Genomic DNA, 21,638 nt, shown 5'->3' on the forward strand with positions numbered 1-21,638 from the left:
CCGGTCCGACTGTGCTTCGCATGCGACTCTTTAACACCGCTTCCCTTTCCTCTATGTACCCGTTGGCACTGCTCATATATCTATCCACGGACTCCCAACTTGCGAACCTCCTCACAGACCTCGGCGTATAAGATTCAGGCAGCGGATAGTTCAAAGCAATAACCCCCGTATCTGCAACGCAGAAATCTCATCAAAAGACATCTTACTTGGGTTCCTCGGACGATCCACCATCGAGCGCTGTATACGCATCAGTTGACAGATATTACGTTCACCAAGATGCAGCGCCCGTACCCAGTCCTCGTCGTCCACGTCTATCCTTCAGGTCTGAAATAAAAATCGGCCAAGGCGCTGGAATCGCTTATCTTGTTATTCTCAAGCGGAGAGTATGCATATAGCGTCCTCCATATTTATGTCTCCTGAAGCACTCGTTGATTTTCCAGGGAATATCGACTTATCTGGTTTCTTGGGTGGTTATAGTCATGTCGAATTGACAGAATTGGTGATGCAGAAATCTGGCTGTATGGCTGGCGGTCTGTGTTTCCAATTCTGCGATGACGATGATCGAATTGAAGGGGATAACATGAAGGTGGAGAATGATGACCGTCAGTGACAGTCTAGGCACTTACCGGTATGTGCAGGCTTGGAAACATTTGACACCGATCGCCCTCGGTGACCTCGCCCCTCGCTTGTCCACTGAGCGATTTAATTAAACAATCATTCCTCACAGCCCCCTGACCAAGTAACAATTCAGGGCTACTCAATTCATTCAGTCCGCGTTCACTTGGAGTCCGAGCATCACTAAGCATCGCCAAACCGAGGGGAACCGAACTGACAAATTAAGTGAGCCCACCTACTGCTCACCCAACTGGTGCACGACCAGTAAAATCTGCTCTCCAACACCTTCGGCTAGTTTTTCGTGTCTATTGTTACATCCCGCTGTTCTCCTGCACCTGCTCCCCCTCTCACTTGCATTAAGTGTTTTTCTTTCTTATAACTAATGGAACCATCGAGCAGCCCCCTCTCGTGTGTTCTCTTACTATCTTGCATGAGCCTTCCCACGCCTTGTGCCTACCGTCACCCTTGTACATGATCTGCACTAGTGCTCTTGCATATCCACTAATAATGTCTCGACTGTCTTGTGCCCCGACACCACCCCGGTGCTCCCACGCCTGCCTATATGATGACATTCACGATTTGGACTATTTTATGTAGCAGTGCAGTGCATTTGTAGATTTCTTCGTGGTATGACTTGAGCAGACAACGTTCAAGAATTTCAATCGAAGCCGCCCCAGAGTTTACGTAAGTAGAATCAGAGTTGGCTAGTAAGTTACTATCGTCAGCCTGAGGGTCTCCGAAGGCGACCGTGACTGCATAGCATGCACATAAATAACGTCTCTGCGCTGGCTCCCCACCTATAATAACCAGCTTCGTATCTCTGCGAGTTCAGCGATTCGTCTTCGCTTCTTCTACGTCAAGTTTGAAGCTCACACGTACCATGATGACGAAGGTACATGTTGTTGCAGAGACAGGATTTGGCACTGGGACGAATGAACTGTATGATCGGTGAGTTGACTTCGGTCCGCGTGATCCACATGCACTAATACATGAGCTGTGTATAGAGCTCGCCCTTCGTACCCAACTGAGTGTCTTTCGTACATTCGCCAGGTATCCAAGAGCACGGCACCTTTGAATATTGTCGAGTGAGTCACACACACTACTTTTACTTCTTCTTTTCAATTGGCTTTCAGAATTGGGGCAGGGACGGGTATCTTCACCCGTGCCTTGTTGGCTCACTCGGAGTGGGTCACGAGTATTGGTACGCTGAGAGCTATCGAACCTAGCGATGGCATGCGTGATGTGTGGAGGAAGACTGTCGATGATACTCGTAGTTCTATTGTCAAAGGGACATTTGATGACACTGGTGTGGAAGACGGGTGGGCAGACCTTATCATTATTGCACAGGTAAGTAGTATTGTAAGGGCTGAATCAGGTAGGTGTAGGCGTTTACCCATCGGATATATAGGCATTCCATTGGTGCCCCGATTATGGGAAAGCGTCAGCTGAATTCGGTCGTATCTTGAAGAAGGACGGCGCAGTCGTGTTTATCTGGAACCTTGAAGACAGGTTTGTTTATCTTATTTGCTTTGTATCAAATTGTCTGACAGCATTGAAGAGACGGTGCAGGTTGGGTTGCACAACTCCGTGACTGCGTCGAGGCTCATGAGCAAGGGACGCCCCAATTTCGCCTCGGTCTCTGGAGGAAGACGTTCTCTACACCTGAGTATACCTCCTTGTTCCATCCTGAGGAGGAGGTAGAATGGGCATATCATCTTCTTGCTAGTGAACAAATTGTTACAGATCGCGCTCAGAGTAACAGCTATATTTCCGTGCTCCCTCCAGACGAAAAGGCTAAGGTACTGGAGAACGTTAAAGGTATCCTCGAGCGGGGAGATGGTAGAGTTTGGATTAACAAGGAGGAGGGCACGTATCAATATCCGTACAATACCTACATAGTGGTATCTAGAAAGAAGTAGACCTAGAGGAAACAGTCGAGTAGTCATAACTCCGAGCCAGAATACACGTTATATATCAGATCTCTCAGTTGACATCGATCGGGCTGTCCTCCACAAGCCTGACAGCTTCTTTCAGAGCATCATCTAAGTCGGTCAGCCATGCCCACTCCCAATTCTTGGTGATCGCATCACCGAGCTCGTGCAAAGGGACGTCCTCTTGAAACGCGCATAGTTGGCCCCCACGCATCGAGCGCAGTGCCACTTCTGATGAGAATGGCCTTCTCGACTTGTCATAGATGGCGAGGGCCCTAGGTACCGTTTCTAGGGTTGTAGATTAGGCTATGACCAAGAACGGTCATGAGCAAGTAAGCATCCTATAAAATCAAATCAGCACGTGTAGATTTCTCGGAGTGCAGTCGTGCATAACCGACCTCGATGCCCTGGCCAGCACTAGAGCCTTGGAAACGGGGTCATTACATGTGCGTCAGCTCCCATGATCGCAACTCGCCTGAAATTAGTGGATGGTAAAGTTTTCACGGTGTGCACAGCCCAAAGCGTGCCCTTTTTCACACACTGGAAATCGTCAGCGATGAACAGTAACTCAGATATGAACGACAGACCTCGAGACGGTGCTGTGCATCCTCTTCCAAGTCTTTGAAAGGCTCAACAAACTGCTGAGCAGTGAATTCACTAACCCACTCATCGTTTGTCTTCCCTTTGAAAGACGCACGAGGAATTTCTGTGTCGGCTTTATACGCCAAGTCAACGACATCGCGTTCAAGCGTGAAACCCGCAAAATTGACCAAGAGAAATAAGGTATGCAAGAAAGTACTACAATGCATCAGCCTCAGCACAGTGCAAACCGTTGATTAAAGAGTCTCACAGCATCTTTTCCCATGTACTGTGAATGAAGGCGCCTCGCCAAATTAATGGTATGAAATGCAACAGGAATCAAGCTTACTTGAGTAAACTCTCTTAAGGTACGGTGATCAGGACAACGCGCGCGCAGCTTCATCGGGATTTAGGCCCTCAGCCAATTCGTGCAACATGCAGGGATGGAAGTCGGCTCACCTGTCGACAGCTTAGTAATCACTTTTACGGCTCCTAAAAGCTGGGGCTCAGATCGTATACGATTTCCACTGACCATATTCTTCTGTGTATTCGTAAAGCAGTTGCTGTTCGAAGTCGGGTCCGAATTTTCGTAAGACCTGGATGATTGTTTGGGGTTAGCATGCCTTCGCTTTCCAAGATCCGCACCCTGAATGCCCTGGGCCAGACACCAACAGCAGCCCCAATCTCACAAAAGCTCTGCGTGGCTTCATACACATCGACAGCAATATGCTGGTAGCGGGACAAAGCAATAGCTAATGTCAAACCGCCTACCCCTCCTCCGCTAGAATAGTATTGTGATGGACTTGACTGCAGTCTGCAGCCACAAGCTGAAGACACCTTACCAGATAGCAATACTAACTTTTGGGTTAGACATTCAAGTTGTATCGGGAGAACCGTGGTTCGATAAGCCTCGACGGTTGATTATGTGTGCTGTCGTTCCTGCGGCCAGGCCGCCGCTGAGTGCATTCGAGATCATCATCCTAGTACGCACTCAGACATCTCGTATTTGCAATATAGCACAGGAAATTTGATCTCTTGAGTACTAGTATGTCCGATTGAACGGTGTCTGGGTCCGTCATCACCGGGCCTAGGAGCCACCATCAGAGCGAAGGTTCACTTAAGTACTACACCGTTGAAATTGAAATCTGGGTGGAAACAACATGAAAACCTACATAAGCTTATCAAAGATGTGTCAATATCTTGAATATAGTGTCGGATAAGCAGTCTGTTAAAAAAACTATGGCCAGGATCATTTGCGTCGAAGTCACGCTAATATTTCCCCGGAAACGTTTTTTTTTTTTCAAATCTACAGAGCCTAGAGTTTTGCCAGTTCTGCCGTTTGCAACTCCAAATAGTTCTGCTCCTCACAATCAACGTCGGGTACCCTAAAGGGCTTATCGGGTCTTGGCGTATATTTGCCGCATCTTTGCGTGCGCTCCTATGGGAGGATACCATAGAGATTGTCTGTACAACTTCAATTACATCTACCCCTCACGGAACATATCCGTACTCTGACATCGCACGTTCACCCAAGGGTTGCTGTACGAGTCAGATTCATTCGCTTTGCCCACCACGTCATGCTGCATTGTTGTGTTCTCTTGCTTCTGCTGCGTCCTGTAACGCCGTTTATCTGTCGCGCAGATGTATGAGTCATAAGAATTGGAAAATTTGATCCAGCCCTGTCAGTAAACGGGAGGTCTGGCATATGTCCTATCAGCACACTATCAGTATTTGGGGCTTCAGGCCAGACCGGCGCTTTTTCTGTTACATACTTCTTCCTTCATAAAATCGTTGACCTGCAGTGAGAATACGTTTGATCGCGCGAAATATGAAGTATACATACCGTAGCACTGTCACCCGAAGGGGATCGCTCGTAGGATGGCATATAGGATGGATCCGAGATCTGCACGTGCGTACATCTGGGGTAATCTGCTGGCATTGCAGATATCATGTGGTCGAATGCGGCACAACCACGCAAGAAGAATGTCAGGAGACCTTCAACGTTGCAACGCTTGTACATTCGCTGACGCGAGGCTAGTAGAGGGATTTCGGTGGATCAACGGTGCATAGGTTCTTAAAGCCATAAGGAACGTTGTTCAGCATATAAAAGAAAGGTGTATTTCTACCAAACCTTCAGAATTATTTGATTCCATATCACATACTCATACACAATGCGTTTCACCTTTGCGATTATCCTCGCCGTCGCTGCTGCTTCGGCATCATCAATCTCTGCCACGCCCATTGTTGGCAGTAGCACCGATAAATGCCCCTTTTGGTGTTGGGACGACGGAGCATGCCGGAGCTGTGCATACAATAAATGCGTGAGTACCAGTAGTTTTCGTGGATTTGATCGACTCACCTGCATGGCAGGACTTTCCTTTCTGTTTCACTGGCCTATCGGTGCGCGGTATTGCTGTTGGTGCTGACGCACGATTTACGACTTGTTTAGATTTAATCAATGCGCCGTCAGAAAAACATCGGTGGAGTTGGCGTAATTTTCGTTCGATTGGGAAATGTTAGATGAGACGTGTAAGAACACAGAAATAATACCATTGAGGAGCGTGCAGAACAGTCTATAGCGCGCAGCGTCAGTGACTGTTGTTCTTGCTGAATCACCGTAGACAGGCCTGGGGCTGTAGATCGTACAAGTATAAGTCTATATGCGCACGATGGACCTAATAAAAACACACCTAGGTCCCATGTATAGCTCCCTACTTCGACTTTTGACTTCAATTGTTTCGCAACAACGTTCGACAAGATCTAGATAGGCACAACGTGAACGAAAAAGCTGCAGACAAAACGGCCTGGTTTGTTGGAGTTAGCAGCAGCAACATGGAAGTAAAAGCCGCCCTTCAGGATCTTGGCAGCACAGGTTGGTCGTTCACATATCCAGTCTTCCTTGGCATACGTGTCCTTGGTGAATTGTTAGGCAAGTTCCATAGAGGACGTGGAATGAATGGGGATCAGATAAACCAGGGGGGATCACTCAGATGGCCTAGTAGTGTCTTGCAGTTGAAATACCTCTGAAACTCACATGCGTACTGGTACATCACTTTGCTACAACGTTTGCCTTGGATAGAACACAGGAAAGTGACTGCAGTCCGTCACGTCCTTGCCATGTATATGACTTCTGTGGGTCGGTGAGACTCGGGGTCGTCGGGTGTTGCTTCGGGAATCGGGCCGCGCTTTGCAACGAACTCTGGGCACCGACTCCTGAGGCCTGAGCGCTGAGTGCTAATCGAGGTGGACGTTGTTGCCAAAATTTTTAAATCACCTTGCTCGCCACTCCGAGTCGGCAACTTCAAAGGCTTGTGTGATCACGTGTTTATTTCCGTATTAATATTCATCCCAAACAATTGTTGCAGCCCTCTGACATCCAATGATTCAATATTCCGTTTACTCGCTTCATGAACAAGCTATAATATTGCAATCAGCTGTAACATCGTCGTTTGCGCATGTATGCCAAAACTCGACATGATTTACACTCACAGCAAGGTTCATAATACTATTCATCCACTTGAACTCTCAGAGAGGTCGCGGTGTCGCACCCCCTGTGAATGACATCCATTGAAACTGCATCGCGCACCTTGTCAGTCCGGTTCTTTACCTTATCGCTTTCAATGTTTCATACGCTCATAATGGTCTAGTGTATCATATGGACCGGTCACCACGGGAAGGTGAAACAGACTTAACAACAGTTGCCTATTATGTGATGTCACGACCACACGATACGTAGTGTTAGTGCGTTTTTTGACATCTACCAAAATGTCTGTGCATAGCTTTTGCCTCACACTCACCGTCACCAGACCGAGGCTGAGAGTGATGAAACAGCATGTGCTGGACGAGCAGGGGTTTGAGAATCGAGGGACTTGCTTACAGGCCGCGTTGCAAATGGTGTTGACAGTCTGTGGGACAGGTGAGTTATCTGTTTGCTTCGTTTTATCGCATTCTATTTTGTGTTATCACAACCCAGTCTTGCCCAGCGAGGCCAATCGCCGCCAACGTAATTCCGACGCTCAGATCTGTGTTAGGTCGCTACCAATCTACCGAGATTTAGTCACATCGATGAAGGGTCTCGAGCCTGAAGCAGAATAAGCACCCATCTCACATCACACGATATTGACGCCGAGCAATGGAGTATAAGATCTAGCCTGAACGTCATCGTTAGACGTCCACAAAGTATCCCACTCACTTTCACTTATCCCCGAATATGACCCTAGTCTCGGATGATCCTAGCTGGTTGCCGACGATTAATTTCTTCTATTTAAGTTCCTATTTTGTAGGTACGTGGAGACCTAGTTGTATGATGGCGGTGGTGTCTCGATCTAACCTGGGCTTTGATGTCGCAGTGGCAGCCTCCGTCATGGTGATATACGATTGGGGTGAGCAAAGCAGTACACATTGAAAACTACTGATATGCTCATAATATCTCTATCTCCAGTACTGACACTTGGACGAGAGGTAGGTTGATCGCATCACCGGAGCAGGCATCTTACTCAGAATCGTATTATAGGTTGAACTGGTCTGGGTGAGCAGAATCCCATATCAGAAGATAACAGAATGATGTGATTAATCTGGAGCAGAGGCAGCGTTTATCTCTCATGACCATTCTATATTTCAGTGTATGTCGCTTGAGTCATGAACGTCGACAAGTTGTGCTGACTTCAAGCTATTCTAGATGCGTTATATTGGAATAATATATGCTATGTATGTTTGAAGTTAACGTTATGGCACTACTAATAACCTATCACTCACCATCAGCAACAACATATTGTGTATGTCTCTTTGCATACAGTACAGTTGACTCCTCTGACCGACGAAATACAGGGAACCTTACAACAGTATCGCAGACAGATATAGTGAGTATTCTGCGCTGATGTCTGTTAATACCCCTCCTAATTACCTGCCTACGTACAAGGAGTGAGTGACATTCCCTACCGGATTGTCGGTTTAATAATGACTGTCACAGGTGTAAGTTCCTTTTGAGTGTCTGGGTTCTACGAAGCACTGAACGGGCGTTTCAGGCAATATTACCAGCTTCACACTAAATTCAGCAAATGTAATCGTGACTGCTATTTTGGGTGGTGAGTGACTCAGCTGCAATACATCAGTGATATCGACTGACGTATCATGCTAGTGATCATGATTGTTCGGTTATATGCCATGTATCAAGGATCAAAAAATATGCTTATCTTTCTTATCGCAATCTTCCTGACTGCCAACATCACTTCTGCAGTGGTCGCTGCAGTAGGTTTCAGCGATACCTCAGGAGGTGAGTTCTAGTTATGTATCAAATAATCAGGCTGACCCGACGAATATTAGAGGAGCTAATTCTCTCCGGTACCTATCAGTGCACTCATAGCTCCACGGGTGACCCAAATCTGGTACTGGTGATCTATATACTCAACACTGTATGGGAGGTCCTCGCACTGTGTCTTGCCGTCTGGATTGCTGTACAACAATTCCGTGACTTGCGACAATTCGGAACGTCGACCTTTGGGGACTGTCTCAGAGAGTTGATCAAATCTCACGTGTTTTACTTTGCAAGGTAAACTCATAATTTGACTTGGTAGTTAGTCTTTGCTGATAAAGTTCTGCATGAACTAGTTTTTTTGCTGCATCCTGCATGAACTTCGGTAGTTTTGCTCCAACAATCGCGGTATGCCGATCGTTCGCTACATGTGACTGCGATTTATCATTTTTATAGGACTCAGATTCCATGGGAGTCATCATATATTATGGCATTTCTGTCATCATCGCTATGGTGCAGATGTTTGTACTTGGTCCACGCCTAATCCTTGACGTTCGAGAACTCCACGCTAAGCTTGTAGACGACTCTGACGCAGGAACCGACGTAATTTCGATTGTTTTCCTGCACCATGTACACGTGTCGACTGGTAGTTGCGTGTAACACAGGAATTCTTATTGGGTGCTATGCAGGGAGCAGTAGAAATTTCGTGGAGGTCAGGTACTTAAAGGCTATATTCCGAACATGGTCCGAAGAGAAAATAATAGGTCTGAGGTAATTGATTTCTTGTTGGGGTCTATTAGAGTCAGAACGCCGAGTAAGTTATTTCGGTACGATGCACCTACGAGTTATACCACGGCTGTCCTCATTGATCACTTGATAGTCAAGAAAAGAATCCGAAAGATTATCCAACTGGTTGTAAGATAATTGAAAAACTCTGATACATCCAGTGGATCCAAAAGTAGTCTAGTTATCCCTCCCTGGACCAATTAAAGAAGCACGTAGAACTCAGGGATGGAGTTAAATCAGGATGTTAAGGTCTGGAAGGACAACACGTGCAGCCGTATGAAACGTCAATCGGTGACGGTCCGAATAGGCCCGCTCTTCCACGAATCGACTTATCGCAACTGGCATCGACCGGGAAATGACACGAGCTCTCAAGATCATCCCGCAGCGAAGCATCTACAACTACATCCACAAGAGAAAAATGTCCTCAACACCATCCCTACCGAAATTCGTCGTCTGGGCACCCGACTACACTGACGATGGTGCTCTCGGACGAAGACTAGCAGTAAGACCTGCCCACCTCGAGAACATCAAGAAACAAATCAGTCAAGGCGTCCTACGTAACTCAGTTCAGCAAGTTATGCACCTAACGCTAAAGCACTTTGAAATTCAACAGGGGTTGGCGGAGCATTCATGACGCCCGAATCCGTCGATGCAGCTGCAGCAGACAGAAAGTTTCGCGGCTCGTGCATGATTTACGAGGGTGAAAATCTCGATGCCGTGCGTCAGCTCGTGGAGGAGGATCTTTATTATAAGACTGATGTGGTGCGTCTTGGCTGTTATGATTGATGTATGGGCGCTGATTCGGAGACTGTTATGATACAGTGGGACAAGGAGAAAATCGTTATTCTCCCCATCGCATTGGCAACGGGCCTTCCGCCTGTGCCTTCCTGATACCTGCAGACATCAAAGATACTACTTATGAATGAAAGATGGTAGCATTCGACGTGATAATTAGACTCGTGACCAGTCTGACATTAGTATGATACGTCTTTGCTCGATGACTCATTGACTTGTCCGCGGTCATACCAGTACTAGGCCCGAGCCTACGTGATGATACCACGCAATCGCAATCTTGATTAAGCTTAAGGGCTGCTACGAGGTCCAAGCTTTCGAGGTTATCTGCGGCTCTCCGCCCGCTTTTGATCCTCAACAAGTCCCTGAGACAACGGAATTTATCCTTTCGAAGCCATGATGAAATCACTTGAACTCAAAAACTTCAAAAAGCTAGTCCTATCATTGACGATGAAGACAAATCTGTGCACTTCCTCCTTGGCGTTGCATGCAGGGTGGTTGCACCTAGCGAGAACGCGAGGCACAACGAGTTTAATACATGATTCAGTTTGCTATGACATATATGTGGTGATGATGAATATACTGGTGCAGATAGGATTTGGACGTTGTGACTTCGGATGACGTCGGAGCGACGAATGTTCTGGGATCACATGTCCTCAAACTGCCAAAAGATCCTTCGCAATCTGCTGGCATTGCAGATATTGCGGGGTCGAATGCGTCATGGCCACGCAAGAATTTCGGCAGACCTTCAAAGCTTGGACATTCGATTGACGCGAGGCTAATAAGGGGATTCCAGTAGATATGTTCTTCTTGAAACCTAATGAACGTTATTCAGTATATAAAAGCAAGGTGTCTTCCTACTAACCCTTCAGTATTTGATTTTAAATCACACCCTCACACACAATGCGATTCTCTTCTGTAATTGTCCTCGCCGTCGTTGCTGCTTTGGCATCATCAATTTCTGCCACGCCCATTGATGCGCGCGACGATGAATGTCCCTGGTATTGCTCGGTTGACTCACAATGCGGCGCTTGCTATTACGGCTTTTGCGTGAGTACCAGTAGTTTTCTTGGATTTGATACACGACTCACCTGCATGGCAGTTGCAGGGACTTCAACTCTGCGTGGTGAGTCGTATTTCTGCTTTCACATCGATGCAGTATGGGACGCGCAAGTTACTAGTGATTGATCGAGTTGATCGACGTGCATCAAGAAAGTATCGGTCCAATTACATACTGGAGTTGGCCTGGAATTTTTATTCAACTGGGAGATGTCTGTAGATCAGACGTGTAACTTGAAAGATACAAAAAATAGTAGCACTATTAAGGAGGGCATAGATTAGTCTATGGCACACACTATGCCTGGCAAGAGCGCAGGCTATGGGATTAAGCCAGCAAAAGGATCTCCCCAAACGATAGTCCAGGGAGATCCGATTAATACTGCCAGTGCACAAGAACTAGGAAAAAAACAAGCTCCAGGACGTAGGTAGAGAGAATCGAGACGAGTCGAGAAATACGTGGCAAAGTTCCACTCACTGTGCAGTTGCACCAATGATGCATCACAGATCCGCTGGAGCTGTCCTGTTTGATGCATCACTGTGACACGAACCTGCGACTGATGTAGACCTGCTGTACCTGACTACTCGTCAAACTCGGGTTCTCGGCGAGGTGAAGCTCCTTACTATGACTATAATTCGCAGGCGTCTTTGAGCCATCATCGCGATTGCCGTCGCAGGGGCCGAGTGGAAGTGCTTCTCAACTCAGCATTTCGTCAGCAACCAGCAGCACTACGCATGGATCCTTATCATCACATTCCAAGCACACCCGAAGGTCAGATCCAGTATTTGAATTCGACTGTTGCACGCCTTGTCTCCGATGTAGCAAGACTGAATGAATCAAATAAACATTTGTTGCAGTCCGCTCACAGAAGGGACAAACACAAGTAATAGAGAGTATGCTCTGGCATTTGGCAGCTACCCAGCAGTTCAACCCGATCATGTGACTATATGCACTATGAATGAGCAATTTCGATCAAAAAGCAACACTAGTTAGTACTACATATATCCATGAAGAAAACAACGCACCAGCGTGCAGCCTTGATAACCATAGGTTTCACAGCACTTTCCCTTGAAAAGGTGACACTCATCAACAATGCATGCGGCTCTGTCGGTCATTAGAGCCAAAGAGCTCATCGAAGAAAATTGGGGCTATGATTTGTGCCAGAGAGCTCACGGCTGCCGAGAAATGCGCGACCGGTTAGCTATTGAAAGGCAAGTCGATAGGTCTTACGTCTGTACCGTATCCAGTTATACGCTTAAACACCCTCGGATTACGGTGGAGCTAAAATCGCACTTCTACAGTGAGTAGAGTTGGCATCGTGCAGAGAACTGAGGTCAACAGCTCATTCACTGACCGTTGGACGTATATGGACCGTGGGAAGGTGAGACAAAAGTCTTTTGCATGGCATTGACCGTAACGTTTATGCATAGCTTTTATTTCATCATCATAGCATGATGGTGGGACAGCAAAAAAATAATGACAGTCGGCGGAACAGGTGAGTTATCTGTTTGCTTCATAGCTTTTATCTCATCATCATAGCATGATGTTGGGACAGCAAAAAAACAATGACAGTCGGCGGAACAGGTGAGTTATCTGTTTGCTTCATAGCCTTTATTTCATCATCATAGCATGATGGTGGGACAGCAAAAAAATGATGACAGTCGGCGGAACAGGTGAGTTATCTGTTTGCTTCATTTTAGTGCATTCTATTTTGTGCTATTACGACCGGGTCGAGGCCAACGAGGCCAATCGTCGCCACTGTTATGCCGACACTCGTCGAAGATAGATTACAACACGTCCAGACCTGTACTATCAGATGACTACAAATCTACTCGGATTCAGTCATCAATCAAGGGTCTCCAGCCTCGGGAATAAATACCCGTTTCACATTAGTACATGATATTAATGCCGAGTGGTGGATTCAGAATATAAGGTCTAGTCTAGCATCAAAGTATCCTACTCACTTTCACCCGTCCTCATCCTCGAATATGACTCTAGTCTCAAATGACCCCATTTGGTGGCCGGCAATTTCATTCAAACATTCAAACTCCTATTTTCTAGGTACGCTGAGAGCCACTTGTATGATGGTGGTGGTGTCTCGATCTAACCTGGACTTGCGGCTTTGCAGTGGTAGCCTTCGCTATGGTGGTATACGATTGGGGTGAGCAAAAGTAGTACACAGCGAAAATGATTGATATGCTCATTATATCTCTAGTACTAACACTTGGACGAGAGGTAGTTTGATCTCATTACCGGAGCAGACATCTTGCTCAAAATTGTATCATAGGTTGAACTGGTTTGGGTGAGCAGAATCCCATATTAGAAGACAATAGAATGATACAGTCAATTCGGGCAGAGGCAGCGTTTATCTCTCATGACCATTCTATATTTCAGTGTATGTCGCGTGAGTCATGAACGTCGACAAGTTGTGCTGACGTCAAACTATTCTAGACGCGTTATATTGGAATAATATATGTTATGTATGTTTGAAGTTAACGTTATGGCACTACTAATAACCTATCGCTCACCATCAGCAACAACCTATTGTGTATGTCTCTTTGCATACAGTACAGTTGCCTCTGACCAACGAAATACAGGGAACCTTACAACAGTATCGCAGACAGATGTAGTGAGTATTCTGCGCTTATGTCTGTTATTACCCCTCCTAATTACCTGCCTACGTACAAGGGGTGAGTGACATTCCCTACCGGATTGTCGGTTCAATATAATGACTGTAACAGGTGTAAGTTCCTTTTGAGTGTCTGGGTTCTACGAAGCACTGAACGGGCGTTTCAGGCAATATTACCAACTTCATACTAAATTCAGCAAATGTGATCGTGACTGCTATTTTGGGTGGTGAGTGACTCAGCTGCAATACATCAGTGATATTGACTGACGTATCATGCTAGTCATCACGGTTGTTCGGTTATATGCCATGTATCAAGGATCGAGAAACATGCTTATCTTTCTCATTGCAGTCTTCCTGACTGCCAACATCACCTCTGCAGTGGTCGCTGGAGTAATTCTCAGGAATACTTCAGGGGGTAAAGTTCTAGTTAATATATATGAAAGATTCAGGCTGACCCAGCGAATATTAGAGGAGCTCATTCTCTCTGGCACCTATCAATGCAGTTTCAGCACCACGTATGACCCAAATCTGATATTGGTGATCCAGATACTCAACACTGTATGGGAGGTCCTCGCACTGTGTCTTGCTGTCTGGATTGCTGTAAAACAATTCCGTGACTTGCGACAATTCGGAAAGTCGACCCTTGGGGACTGTCTCAGAGAGTTACTAAAATCTCACGTATTTTACTTTGGAAGGTGAACTCATAATTTGACTTGGTCATTATTGTCGCTAAAGTTCCGCACGAACCAGTTTTTTTGCTGCATCTTGCTTGAACTTCGGTTCTCTTGCTCCAACAATCGCGGTATGCCTGTTGTTAACTGCATGCGACTGTTATTTATCATTCTTATAGGACTCAAATTCCATGGGAGCCATGATATATTCTGGCATTTCTGTCATCATCGCTATGGTGCAGATGTTTGTACTTGGTCCACGCCTCATCCTCGACGTTCGAGAAGTCCACGCTAAGCTTGTAGGCGACTCCGACGCAGGAACGAACATGACTTCAATTATTTTCCAAGAGCAAGTACACGTGTCAACTGGCAGTTGCGTGTAGCACGGGAATCTCTGTTGGGTGCTATGTAGGGAGCAGGAGAAGTTTCTTGGGAGGTCAGGTATTTAAATAAGTTATGTTCCGAACATGGTCCAAAGAGAAAATAATATTGATGATGTTCACTTTCATGAAATCCCGATGCTGCCGACTCGAATGACATTTGAGGAGATGCACAAAGCCGGTGAAGCAGTTTCTCCTTCCGAGGTCAAGTATCCGGACAACATTGCCGGAGGTATCCTTGGAATTCACTCACCTATTGCATGTTCAGTGAGCTTTCCTGTGCTAGTTTTGGTTTTACAAGCGGCTCGTGGTTTCTTGACTTCCTCGATGCCCAATTGGGCGCGAGGGTCAATTCCTCTGGTCCGTAGAACCATTCTATTATCCAAGAGCGAATTGATTCGGTCTATACAAATTGTAAGAATGAATTCAAACACAATAAAGACCTATGTTTACCGCCTATGTCAGTAGGGAATGCGGACCTGCGCCGTCTGATCCAAACAAGCATTCTGCAGTGCGCCGACTTGTAGGTCACATGTTCCTTCTGAACAAATTGTGAACAGGGAGACTCGTGCAAATGATCTATTGCCCATGCAGTTATCTTCCTCGGCTGTATCCTTGAAATCTAGCCTCAGGAACCCCCTATGGCTTCTAAGCAAGCTTTCATAATTTTCGGGTTCCTGCTGCCGACGAATTGAGGCCTTTCATGCTATTTTAAGATATGCCAACCAAAATTAGAAATTTCCAACAATTCTTCCTGTCCTTCTTTAGCACTCGTCCCTCTCAACGTCAGGCGGACTTGTCGGGTCTTGGCGTGTATTTGCCGCATCTTTGCGTGCGCTCGTATGGGAGGATACCATAGGGATTGTCTATACAACTTCAATTATATTAGATCTACCTCATCTTTCTCCTTACGGAACATTATCGGTACTCTGACATCTCAAGGGTTGGCGTACGAGTCCGAATTCATCTGCTTTGCCCACCACGTCATGCTGCATTGTTGCGGGCTGGTCTGAATTTGACTCGACAAAGGGTGTCATGTACGGGAATGATGCAATGCCTCGCATAAAGCAGCATGGTGCCGAGCCTATCAAGATGCAATAATCAAATCTGCTAAAGTATCACACTTATTCAATTCATATATATCCTACTCGCATATATACCATTCTTACTACCTACTTACTGCTTAGCGCTTAGCGCTTAGCAACTAAACGACACTGCCACTGACGGTTTGACTGACGAACGATCAAATCCGGTCAGACTGCGCCAGTGCCAACACTGTTACAAATATCATGTGGTCGAATGCGGCACAACCACGCAAGAATATTTGTCAGGAGACCTTCAAATTCAAAGCGCTGACGCGAGGCTAGTAAAGGGATTTCGGCGGACCAACGGTGGATAGGTTCTGAAAGCCATAAGGGACGTTATCCAGCATATAAAAGAAAGGTGTATTCCTACTAACCCTTCAGAATTATTTGATCCCACATCACATCCTCATACACAATGCGTTTCACCTTTGCGATTATCCCCGCCGTCGCTGCTGCTTCGGCATCATCAATCTCTGCTACGTCCATTGTTGGCAGTAGCACCGATGAATGCCCCACTGGGTGTTTGGACAGGGACAGCGGAGAATGCCAGAGCGGTCGTTCGAGGACTTGCGTAAGTATCAGTAGTTTTCGTGGATTTGATTGACTCACCACATAGCAGAACTATCGTTTCTGCAAAGTGAGGTATCGAGAATTGCTTCGAGAATTAGACCAAATTTCACAACGAACTCCTAGGTACTGTGACTCCTGACTCCTGAGGCCTGAGTCCCAGTAAAAATCGACAAGAAAGAGGTAGATACATGTCGATATATATGAAGCATATAGATTGCTCGCTTCGTATTCACCGTTGCGTGTAGCACGGGAATCTCTGTTGGGTGCTATGTAGGGAGCAGGAGAAGTTTCTTGGGAGGTCAGGTACTTAAATAAGTTATATTCCGAACATGGTCCAAAGAGAAAATAATATTGATGATGTTCACTTTCATGAAATCCCGATGCTGCCGACTCGAATGACATTCGAGGAGATACACAAAGCCGGTGAAGCAGTTTCTCCTTCCGAGGTCAAGTATCCGGACAACGTTGCAACTTGCCGGAGGTATCCTTGGAATTCACTCACGTATTGCATGTTCAGTGAGCTTTCCTGTGCTAGTTTCAACGTTGTTGGTTTTACAAGCGGCTCGTGGTTTCTTGACGATTAGTAATTCCTCGTGTTGAACTTAGAGGCGAGCGGACGATTCAGAGGGAGCTAACAAATAGAATCAATGAGACCGTCATTACTAAGCAATATGTGAATTTACTGATGAATGCCCTTTCGTTATATGTTATACTGTTCAAAGTTTCGTATTTGTAAATGATCTATTGCCCATGCAGATAAGTTATCTTCCTCGGCTGTATCCAGAATGATTTGCCTCAGGATCCCGCCGAGAATTTCGCAATATCAGATATTTACCCCTTTCGTTTGTGACTAGACTCGGTCTTCAAGATATCTTCTCGTCGTCACTATTTCCTAATGGATTAATCCCAGCTCTGAATTTTCAGGCACATTCAAATACCTCCTATCACAAAGTTGGATTCGTGGTCTGAATCTGCACCTGTAACTGGAAGGTTTCACTGACATCTAGGTGTGGTGAGATTTTCAATGAGACATCGAAGGCTCAGCTGCTCAGACTCGGAAATGGTGGCTGTCTCCTCGTGCGACGAGCTTCTTAGCTCATAGAGGTGCTTGGGACGAATAGCCATGCGACGCGCGAGGGTAACTTCGTCGGTGCAGTCTGGTTCCCAGACCGTGTAGCGATGCATTTTCACGGATGTTGGAAGTTATGAAGCGAATAGTGTCATTTCGATCTGAATGAAGATGGATGTGCATGGCGTATCTAGCTCAGAGCGGACTGAAGCATGACTGCAGTATAGTGGGGGTGCTAGCTGTGAATGAATCTGTTAGAGTCAAGGCAAGTAAGTTATTTTCGGTACTGCGATGCACCTACGAGCATACCACGGTTGTCCTCATCGATCACCTGATATCTGAAGAAGGACTGTCCAACTAGCTGCAGGAGATACACCATCCAGTAGATCCAAAACTAGCCCAGTTATCCCACCCTGAACCAATTAAAGAAAACCAGTGTCAGCAAAACAGTTAAAACAGGACGTCAATCATGCTGGCGGTGGAAGGACAACGCACCAGTGCAGGTGACCTTGGCCAATGGAACGTCAATCGGTCCGAACAGGCCCGCTCCTCCACCAATCGACTTATCATCGACCGCGAAACGACACGAGCTCTCAAGATCATCCCGCAGCGAAGCATCTACAGCTACATCCACAAGAGACACATGTCCTCAACACCATCCCTACCGAAATTCGTCGTCTGGGCACCCGACTACACCGACGAGGGTGCTCTCCAACGAAGACTAGCAGTAAGACCCGCCCACCTCGAGAACGCCAAGAAACTCATCAATCAAGGCATCATACGTAAGTACAGCACGAGCTGGATATCTGGCGCTCAAGTACTTTGATATCCGACAGGGGTCGGCGGAGGGCTCTTGACGCCCGAATCCGTCGGTGCAGCTCCAACAGACATAAAATTCGTCGGATCGTGCTTGATCTACGAGGGCGAAACCATCGATGCCGTGCGTAAGATCGTGGAGGAAGATCTTTACTATACAGCTGATGTGGTGCGTGTCTTGGCTGTTACGATGTGATTGATGCTTGCAATGGGCGCTGATTCGGAGATTTTTTATGATGCAGTGGGACAAGGAGAAAATCGTTATCCTCCCCATCGCATTGGCAACGGGCCTTCCGCCTGTGCCTTCTTGATACCTGCAGATATTAAAGATACTACTTATGAATGAAAGATGTTAGCAATCGACGACTCGTGACTAATCTGACATACGTGGTTTATACTAGTACTAGGCTGGTTCCGAGCCTACGTGATAATACCACGCGATCGCAATCTTGGAAGGGCTGCGAGGTCCAAGCCTTTTGAGGTTATAACATCTGCAGTTCTTCGCCCGCTTTGATCCTCAATAAGTCCCCGAGATAACAAAATCTCATTGTCCTTTCGAAGCCCTGAAATCGTTTGAATGCAAAAACTTCAAGCCACGCAATTCCCCGATGTCCCTGCAGGATATCCTAAATTAAATATAGCGGAACAACGGCACGATAGGCAATCCTGTATGATCCCGTCGATTTCGTACCTTCGAACCCTATTGTTTTCCTGAAAGAGACATCGCAACGAGGGTTTTGTCGCGGAGTTTACACGCCCAGAATATCAGCCAGCGAAAGAACGCCCAAGTTTTATTGTACCATGACTATTATGTGCATATGCAACCTAGCTAGATCGTGAAAGTTCGTGACGGTATATATTGTACACTGAACAAGAAAAAAGTACACATCCGGCGAAAGAATACTGCCATTTTGATGTGTTTCGTAGTTCGATGAAGTAGGCGGGACTATGAGATTATAGGAAACCATCAGGGAACAACATGAGAACATGGTATATGTTATTTGGATGATATGACGGAGTGAAGATAGCAATAGAAATATGGAATGCAAGCAAAATGTCAGCAATGCGGAAATGATGATTGATTGTAGATGATGCGTGGGTATACGTGCGGCAAGGCGCGCATGATATAATTAACAAGCGCTTTGGATATCACATGGGAGCGGATGATACCGCGGTGATGCGGATATCTCTGGGGAAAAAACAATGAACAAAGCGATCCAGTCGAGCAATCTATAGTACAAGAAAGCGAGATCAATAACATTATTGGAAATGGGAAGAGGGGAAAGTACTAACGGTTTTCTTCTTGAACTCATCACGCAAGGCCGCTAGCAAGCCGATGCTGAGCAGGGTCAATAAAATAGAGCAGGGTCGATGACAGAATCATCAGGAATGACATAAGACGGCTTCCAACTCGCAGCAACCCGCCGTGTTGACGAATATGCTGCACCAGCAGGGGGAACATAGCCAGACTGCGGTACAGCAGCGGTGTTCGTCATCTGTGTGAAGATTGGCACTTGTCCTTGTGGTGGCGGAGGGGGAGGGGCGCCCACCTGCGGCACCGCAGTGTTTTGCGGTCCACCCTCACCCGCGTCGAAGTTGATGAACTGCATCATGTCGCGCGTGAATGCACTCGGCTGACGTTGCCGTTGCTGCGCTGCCATATAAGCCTGAACGTCAGGGTTAAGCTTGAAGAACGATGTGAAGTCGTCCACAGAAAGCTTTGGGTCAATAAAAGTGTCTGTGGGGTTCACGGTGCCGGAAGGATTCACGGTGGTGGGATCGTGTTCGTGTGATGCAGCAAGTACCGCCTCAATATCGAAACTATTGTAATAGTTTTCATATTCCTGTGACTGCGCGTCAGGGTTTGGGGCCATGTCAACTTCGAAGTCGCCCTCAGGCTGAACAGGGACATCTCCAGGGTTGATCTTTGTAACGTCGAAGACACCGTTCTGGTCAGGAGATGACATCATGTCCTGAAGTGAGCTTTCGAGCTCGTGCATTGTCCCCAAATTGTTAGCAGCCGCAAGGTTGAAGTTCAAGAAATCCTGAGTAGCACATGAAAAAATTAGTGACGGTGACAATAGCGTTGAGAAGCGACATACCTGCGGCTGATAGTCACAAGTTACCTTTGATGCGTCAAAGTCATCCCATCCGGAAGCAGGTTGTTGGGCAGCTACAGAACCAGACGGCTGCGATACGATGTGATCTTGTGGAGCTTGCCATTGACCATAGCTACCCTGCGGTTGCTGCATAGGCGCAGACTCCATATTGTACGAGTTATGGGGAGGGGGGAATGCCTGGGAGAACAGAGGAAGACCACCATAAGGCTGCTGTGTGGGTTGCGCATATGGGACGGGAGATACACGTACTGGAGGTAGCTCATCTAACCGCAATAGAAGTTCATCCGAGAGGGATGAAAAATCAGAGGTAGACGACGGGTTCGGCGATGACATAGCTGACAACGGTGGTGATGGACCCGTCAGTCCAAACTGCATTTCCGGGTCGAGGAAGGTGTAATTGTGATAAGGCATGTGAGAGGGGACGTTCTGGACAGGCATGACACCGGGGAGAGGGTAAGGAGGTGCGTATGCCATCGCTGGCATGACTTGTTGTGGGTCGGGCTCCTGCATTGGCTGTGGTACAACTGCATCGTGTTGCTCCTGTGAGGGCCCGGCGACCGCATTTGCGCGACCGCGGGTTTTCTTCTTCTCGCGAGCGCGTTCCTTGAGCTGCTTTTTTTCTTCCCTGATGCGTTCCTTCTCCTCCTTCTTCATCGGTTGGAACCTATAATCAGGGTATTTACGCTGGTGCTCCGCCTTCTTCGCGTCTGCGAGCCGCTCATACTCTAATTTGACTGCATCTGACTCCTTCCGCCACATGTCAGAAACGAGTTTTGAAACGTCGGCCTGGGCTCTGCTCCGCTGACCAGGTTCTGCTGGTGGTAGCTCCTTTATCTTATCGGAGCGATAGAGAATCCAGGCATTGGGGGGACGGGGGGGCTTGATTTCTTCATCATTCGTTACGCGACCTTTTCCTTTAGATCTAATTGGACCTGGCATGGGGTGCAACGGGTGAAGAGCGTAGTATAAAGTGTAGAGCTTGAGATGATTTGGAGTATGAATGTTCCTCTGAATGGAAGGATGAAAGTTGTAGTTAAGAGGAAAAACTGGAAGGTCGCGTCGTAGATGAAGTGCGGGAAAATGTGTAAAGACAGGTCCAATTTTAGTAGGTCCTTGTAGGTCCACACTGTTTTGGAATTGTTTGCTCTGTGGACCATTTCAGCACAGCTTCTGTACCACAAAGTCCACTATCTGCTCTTTCAATGGTCTTGCCATGACCAAACCACAGTGATTTGACAGAAGGTACGCATTATACAAGAGCAGTCGTGGACCACTTACCATGTCGGC

General features: G+C 46.8%; 7 protein-coding genes across 7 annotated transcripts; 5 read left to right on the top strand and 2 right to left on the bottom strand.

Annotated features, from left to right (window-relative positions):
* Positions 1-1,316: 1,316 nt before the first annotated feature.
* On the top strand, positions 1,317-2,700 carry F5147DRAFT_607772 (S-adenosyl-L-methionine-dependent methyltransferase). Its single transcript, XM_041432366.1, has 5 exons — positions 1,317-1,563; positions 1,620-1,700; positions 1,749-1,962; positions 2,024-2,124; positions 2,174-2,700. The coding sequence occupies exons 1-5, from the start codon at positions 1,496-1,498 to the stop codon at positions 2,532-2,534; spliced, it is 825 nt and encodes a 274-aa protein (XP_041296156.1). The 5' UTR covers positions 1,317-1,495; the 3' UTR covers positions 2,535-2,700.
* Positions 2,599-5,490, bottom strand: F5147DRAFT_770510 (uncharacterized protein; the record flags this gene model as incomplete). Its single annotated transcript, XM_041441160.1, has 6 exons — positions 2,599-2,834; positions 2,860-2,887; positions 2,991-3,086; positions 3,134-3,344; positions 5,288-5,427; positions 5,485-5,490. The coding sequence occupies 6 exons, from the start codon at positions 5,488-5,490 to the stop codon at positions 2,599-2,601; spliced, it is 717 nt and encodes a 238-aa protein (XP_041296157.1).
* A 1,788-nt stretch (positions 5,491-7,278) lies between these two features.
* On the top strand, positions 7,279-9,230 carry F5147DRAFT_35582 (uncharacterized protein). The gene is made up of 13 exons (XM_041429364.1): positions 7,279-7,408; positions 7,475-7,507; positions 7,567-7,586; positions 7,639-7,653; positions 7,709-7,747; positions 7,804-7,832; positions 7,887-7,900; positions 7,953-7,988; positions 8,150-8,209; positions 8,263-8,397; positions 8,448-8,673; positions 8,733-8,784; positions 8,833-9,230. The coding sequence occupies exons 1-13, from the start codon at positions 7,336-7,338 to the stop codon at positions 9,034-9,036; spliced, it is 936 nt and encodes a 311-aa protein (XP_041296158.1). The 5' UTR covers positions 7,279-7,335; the 3' UTR covers positions 9,037-9,230.
* Positions 9,231-9,392: 162 nt separating this feature from the next.
* On the top strand, positions 9,393-10,419 carry F5147DRAFT_680170 (uncharacterized protein). Its single transcript, XM_041436295.1, has 3 exons — positions 9,393-9,719; positions 9,776-9,924; positions 9,985-10,419. Exons 1-3 carry the CDS (start codon positions 9,518-9,520, stop codon positions 10,051-10,053), a joined length of 420 nt encoding a protein of 139 aa, XP_041296159.1. The 5' UTR covers positions 9,393-9,517; the 3' UTR covers positions 10,054-10,419.
* Positions 10,420-13,632: 3,213 nt separating this feature from the next.
* On the top strand, positions 13,633-14,789 carry F5147DRAFT_759085 (uncharacterized protein). Its single transcript, XM_041440431.1, has 5 exons — positions 13,633-13,699; positions 13,808-13,867; positions 13,921-14,335; positions 14,391-14,442; positions 14,491-14,789. The coding sequence occupies exons 3-5, from the start codon at positions 13,947-13,949 to the stop codon at positions 14,692-14,694; spliced, it is 645 nt and encodes a 214-aa protein (XP_041296160.1). The 5' UTR covers positions 13,633-13,699; positions 13,808-13,867; positions 13,921-13,946; the 3' UTR covers positions 14,695-14,789.
* Positions 14,790-18,058: 3,269 nt separating this feature from the next.
* On the top strand, positions 18,059-18,542 carry F5147DRAFT_744085 (uncharacterized protein; the record flags this gene model as incomplete). Its single annotated transcript, XM_041439653.1, has 3 exons — positions 18,059-18,197; positions 18,252-18,400; positions 18,474-18,542. 3 exons carry the CDS (start codon positions 18,059-18,061, stop codon positions 18,540-18,542), a joined length of 357 nt encoding a protein of 118 aa, XP_041296161.1.
* An 826-nt stretch (positions 18,543-19,368) lies between these two features.
* F5147DRAFT_35746 (uncharacterized protein) lies at positions 19,369-21,562 on the bottom strand. The gene is made up of 4 exons (XM_041429369.1): positions 20,601-21,562; positions 20,334-20,528; positions 19,525-20,276; positions 19,369-19,461 (listed from the first exon to the last, which is right to left on the bottom strand). The coding sequence occupies exons 1-3, from the start codon at positions 21,288-21,290 to the stop codon at positions 19,581-19,583; spliced, it is 1,581 nt and encodes a 526-aa protein (XP_041296162.1). The 5' UTR covers positions 21,291-21,562; the 3' UTR covers positions 19,369-19,461; positions 19,525-19,580.
* Between the last annotated feature and the right edge of the window lie 76 nt (positions 21,563-21,638).

Source organism: Suillus discolor (genome assembly GCF_016758755.1).
Source record: "Suillus discolor strain FC423 chromosome Unknown F5147scaffold_11, whole genome shotgun sequence".
Taxonomy (NCBI): Eukaryota; Fungi; Basidiomycota; class Agaricomycetes; order Boletales; family Suillaceae; genus Suillus; species Suillus discolor.